This window comes from Cicer arietinum, chromosome 8, assembly GCF_000331145.2.
Source record: "Cicer arietinum cultivar CDC Frontier isolate Library 1 chromosome 8, Cicar.CDCFrontier_v2.0, whole genome shotgun sequence".
Taxonomy (NCBI): domain Eukaryota; kingdom Viridiplantae; phylum Streptophyta; class Magnoliopsida; order Fabales; family Fabaceae; genus Cicer; species Cicer arietinum.
In genome coordinates, this window is record NC_021167.2 from 27,314,598 (window position 1) to 27,320,185 (window position 5,588).

The 5,588-nt window shown below is 24.3% G+C and overlaps 1 protein-coding gene across 1 annotated transcript; it reads left to right on the forward strand.

The window, feature by feature from the left end:
- The first annotated feature begins 299 nt into the window (after positions 1–299).
- Positions 300–4,877, forward strand: LOC101489587 (indole-3-pyruvate monooxygenase YUCCA2). The gene is made up of 4 exons (XM_004512918.4): positions 300–1,266; positions 2,661–2,909; positions 3,568–3,690; positions 4,399–4,877. Exons 1-4 carry the CDS (start codon positions 568–570, stop codon positions 4,588–4,590), a joined length of 1,263 nt encoding a protein of 420 aa, XP_004512975.1. The 5' UTR covers positions 300–567; the 3' UTR covers positions 4,591–4,877.
- The last annotated feature ends 711 nt before the right edge of the window (positions 4,878–5,588 follow it).

The following is a 5,588-nucleotide window of genomic DNA, read 5'->3' on the forward strand; positions in this document are numbered from 1 at the left end:
AGTAGATCAATATTTGATAGTAGTCCCTAGCTATATGCATATCTCTTTATACTCATTATTAAATATTTTAAATATAATCTGAATACCTTAATATATAATAGTCATATGATATCAAGTGGTCTAATACATCTTATATATAAACTCTGATACTATCAAATAATATTGAATCAGGTCTAACTCAATTTATACAAAATCGATTTATAAAACGAGGAGTATTCACCGCTTAATACGAAACTCATGACGAGAATCTCTTTTAGTCTCTCTCTATATAAAACCCACTACCTCTTTGCAAATCCTTTGTGAATAACAGCTATCTCTTTTATTCCTCAGCTTTCTCTTTCATTCATTCACCAAAACCAAACTTCAAACTCTCACTCTCAATTTCTTCAGCCAAATTATAACCCTTTAAAAATTTCATACACATATACTTCTTAAGATCAAAACTTCAAATTCTCACTCTTTCATTCCTTCACTTTGACATAATTAAATATTCATCTTCTCCTAATTTCCTAGCTACCCTTTTAGTATTTTTTCCCAATCTTTGATTTTTCAATTTTTTTTGTTCTTATGTTGATGGATTACTTGAAGGAACTAGAATGCAAAATGGTACATGATTATAAAAAATTGGACAAAATGGTAATTAGTCCAATATTTTTTGAAGGACCAATCATAGTAGGAGCTGGTCCATCAGGATTAGCAGCAGCAGCATGTCTTAAACAAAAAGGAATTCAAAGTTTAATCCTTGAAAAAGCAAATTGTTTAGCTTCAATGTGGCAATTCAAAACTTATGATAGATTAAAGCTTCATCTTCCAAAACAATTTTGTCAACTACCTTTAATGCCATTTCCAAAAGGGTTACCTTTATATCCAACAAAGCAACAATTTTTATCTTATCTTAAAGCTTATGCTAATCACTTTGATATTAACCCTGTTTTTGGTAAGAAAGTGGTTAGTGCTGAATTTGATTGTGTTTGTGGATTTTGGAGGGTGAAAACACAAGAAGTTAAAAAGGGTATTTTGGAGAATGTTGAATATGTTTGTCATTGGTTAATTGTTGCTAGTGGTGAAAATGCTGAGGAAGTTGTGCCACAAATTGAAGGAATGGAACAATTTAAAGGACCAATTTTGCATACTAGTTTGTATAAAAGTGGTAACATGTTTTGTGGGAAAAATGTTTTGGTTGTTGGGTGTGGAAATTCAGGTATGGAGGTTTGTTTGGATCTTTGCAACCATAATGCTCTTCCTTCCTTAGTGGTTAGAGATTCGGTAAGTTTAATTAATCATTACTTAAATCTTATTATTATCTTTATTCATCATTTAAAACTTCTTTAATCAATCACATATTTAATTTGTTTTTTTTTTTTTTTTAATGTTTCTGTTACTAAGTATTAGATATCGATAGAGAGATAAGTAAAGTCCGACTAAATATTATTTTAGTTTGTTAGAATTTTGCATAATTTCATGATTTTCAATTCCGTCATGCTAAACATTTTAAATCACTTTTTATTTTATTTTTGTCAAAATCTTCAATCATATACTTAATAGTACTATAATTGGTATATATGCTTGTATACATCAAAATGTATTGAGTATTTTATATTTCACTATTCATATTTTTTTTGTTGATTACTAATTTTTGTTAGAGAAGCTAATTAACTATACACTTTCAATTTGATATTTGGTACTTCATTCTCTTAATAAACTAATCAAATTTTAAAATGAACATTTGTGAAATTTAGATAAGTATGTATATATGATTTTTTATTTTTTTTTATAAAAGTGGAAGTTGTAGAGTGTAATACACCTAAATATTATACTATATTATTATAAACAATAATATTATACACCAAATTTAGTAGTCTCAAAAGTAAGAATCGTTAAATTCAATTGTATTTAATATTATTGTTTAAAAATTACCTTTATTAATTTTCATATTTTTCAAAATTAGAGTATAGTCTAAATACAAATTTAATGTATTTACTATTGTAATAAATAATATTTTAGTAATTATAACCTATTTAATTTTATAAAAAATCAATACCACTAAACTAACTAAATTCATTTTTTAATATGCATAAATTTTAATATTAAAAGAGGCTGTTTTTATTTATTAATAGAAAAAAGAAAAATCTTAAAAGAGTTTGTGCCAATGTTTGTACTCTCACTTTCATTGGAATCTGTTTGCATGCGCAAACAATGTCAGCATCTAAATATCTTACAATAATATTATGACAATAGAGTTTGAGATCAATCTTTTCTCTGCAAAGAACTATTGTGTCAGTATAACTAAAAGCATGTAAAAATAATTTTCATTAATCTATAGTGTGTCTACAATTTCCTATTCATAATAAAAAATAATTGATTTAATGCTTATTACATCCTCTTATTATAAATATAAAAAATAATTAATATATAAGATACATTAATTTTTATTGATTCATTTTTTTATATTTAAAATATTATATGTGTCTTAAAGACACATATAAATATACTAAAAATGGAAATTATGTATTAAAAATTATTTTATTTTTTGAAAATTATATAATCTATTTTTTCAAAATAAAATTACTATTTGAAGAATCATTAATATTTATTTATTTATTTTTACCTTAAAAAAATATATGTTTCTTTAATTCACCTTTTTATTTTTCATTTTTTAGGTGCATATCTTACCACAACAAATATTTGGGAAATCAACTTTTGGATTATCAATGTGGTTGCTTAAATGGTTCTCTGTACATTTTGTGGATCAATTTCTACTTGTAATGTCAGATCTTATGCTTGGAAATACATCTCAATTTGGAATTCATCGTCCTAAAATTGGTCCTTTAGAACTTAAGAATTTGTACGGAAAGACACCTGTTTTGGATGTTGGGACAGTTGCTCAAATCAAAAGTGGCAATATTAAGGTAAGGAATCTCTTTATCAACATATCAAATTCAAAAAATAGTTTAATAAATTTCAATTAAAAATAAATAATTTGGTAGAATATAAGTTTGAATTTTAATTAGAATAATTATTGATTAAATTTTATCTATGTTTCGATCAAATTCTGAATTACTAAAACACCATTCTTCTGAAACTAGATAGTTAAACTAAAAAAAAAGAAAAAATTTCATGATGTTATTATGTTTTCTTATCTTGATCTACAAATCTTGCTAGATTTAGTTACAAGTTGGTTAGTAACTTGGTATTTTTTCTCTATAAACTAAAAATATATATTAAAATAGAAAAAAAAAATTGGAGAGATATAAACACAACTCATTATTAAACACTAGTTATAATTATAAATTAATGAAAATTTGATAGTTTAGTGATAATCATTATATAAATTGTATCATACACTTGTAGTCAACTTTTCTTATTATATCACTTCTAAATAATTTTTTTTTTTCAAATTAGTTTTTTTTATTGGACTCTACCAAACTTTTTAATATGGTATCAAACCTATAACATCACTAAAATGTTTTTTTTCCCTCTAATATAAATAAATAAAAAATACTTTTTTTTTGTTTCATAGTTTCCATCATTGGATTTTGTCTAATATTGTCTCTAATGTTTGTATAGGTTTGCAAGGGAATTAAACGACTAGCACATAATGCTGTGGAATTTGTTGATGGAAAAGTGGAGAATTTTGATGCAATTATTCTAGCTACTGGTTATAGAAGCAATGTACCCTCTTGGTTAAAGGTGCTTGCTTTAACTCATACTTCCTCCAATCACTATCAAAATAACGAGAAAGAAAAAAAATCCATTTTCAAAATAATTAATTCAAAACTTTAGTTAAGTATAATTAATTTTCAAAATTTTAATGTAAAATATTATTATAACTTAAATTTATTAAACTGTCATTTTTATATTTAGTAGAAATATCAAATATTCAAATATCCATATCAAATACTTTTGAATTAAATGAATGAAATATAAAAAAAAAAACATTAAATAGGTCAAAAGTAATTAAAAAGAATACAATTTAATTAACAGAGAAAACTAGAAAGAGTCAAATACAATTTGCCACTAATCTTAGTAATGAGGAGGTTAGAGACTATTTTTTTAACTCTAATTTTTTTTAGTAATGAAGTACTAAAAAAAAGTTTTTTATAAGGAAAACTAAACTTATTTTTTTACATTAAAAACTTAATTTTTTTACTAATTTTTTCTTAGTACTTTACTACTAAAAAAATTGAATTAGCAACAAAAAATTAGAGACAAAAAACATAAAATTCATCTCTAACTAATTTCGTCGCTAAATGTTTAAGATGTTAAATTAGAGACTAATTTCATTTTGTTTATCTCTTTTTTTATACAAGACTTTCTTTTTCATCTCTATTCATTTTTTTTCAAACATATAAATAATGTGTATATATATTGATTGGGATTGAAATTTGATGTGATTAGGGAAGTGACATGTTTAGTGAGAAAGATGGATTGCCAAGAAAACCATTCCCAAATGGATGGAAAGGTGAAAAAGGATTATATGCTGTTGGTTTCACTAAACGTGGCTTGCTTGGTTCATCTATTGATGCAAAGAGAATTGCTGATGATATTGAACATAGCTTGAAAGCTTTTGAAGCCAAACCACTTGCATGAATGATGTAAGAATGATATCATGCAAATTCAATGTTTTTTAGAATTAGGAAAAAAAGAAATAAAAAAAAAAGATGGGTTCTTCTTGGTAAAAAAGAAGAAAAAGGAGCTAGAGAAAGAAAAAAAAAAGTGAATATATATTTTGATATGTCAATATAGAATATGTGTGATTAATTTTCCATGATATCCCATTAACAAAAACTAGGAATTGGTGGTTGGTGAGGGATTTGATGTGTATTTTAATTTTGTTTGGGTTGAGAATTATTTATAGTTGATTGTCATAATGTGTATATTTTGTATATTATCATATTTATCTTTCTAGCTAGCTAGTTGATTTTTTATTTTATTTTAGAAAAAGGGGTTGTTACAATTTTATTATTTATTTTCAATATTAATTAATTAGTTTTAATTTAATAGCTTAGAGTGTGTAAAAATTATGTTATGTAATTAATATTTTGAGCTTGTTCTATAAATTTATTTTTATAAGAGATATGTTGTTTATTGTCCTTTTTGGTATAAATATTGCAATATAAATTGGTGTTGGGACCACAAAATTCATAATATAATGGGAAAAGACATTAAAAAAGAAAAGTCCATTAGACTTTCGAAAGGTCCCAATTCCATGAAGATCATCTATACAATTTATAATGCAAATGACTTTATTTTTCTCTCTCTATTTTATATATAACTGAATTACTTTAATAGTTATCTTCATTTCCCAATTGAAAACCCTTTTTTCATAGTTATCAAGAAGATGGACCATTATATATATGGCTTGCCAAGTCGATAATTTTATTAAACAAGAATTGTGTGAATAGATGATGAGTTGATACATTAATATGAGATTGATGATGAAACTAAGAAATGATAAACAAATCATTATTGCGTTAAATTATTTATTTATTTAATCTATTGTAGTGTTGATTGACTTTAATTATATTATGATTATTTAAAATCAACTCGAATTAAGTCAGATTTAAAATTTTTATTTTTATTCTGTT

Coding starts and splice junctions, on each gene's coding strand:
- LOC101489587 (XM_004512918.4), top strand. CDS start 568: ATGTTGATGGATTACTTGAAGGAACTAGAATGCAAAATGGTACATGAT. Junction 2,910..3,567: donor TCAAAAGTGGCAATATTAAG/GTAAGGAATCTC, acceptor ATGTTTGTATAG/GTTTGCAAGGGAATTAAACG. Junction 3,691..4,398: donor ATGTACCCTCTTGGTTAAAG/GTGCTTGCTTTA, acceptor TGATGTGATTAG/GGAAGTGACATGTTTAGTGA.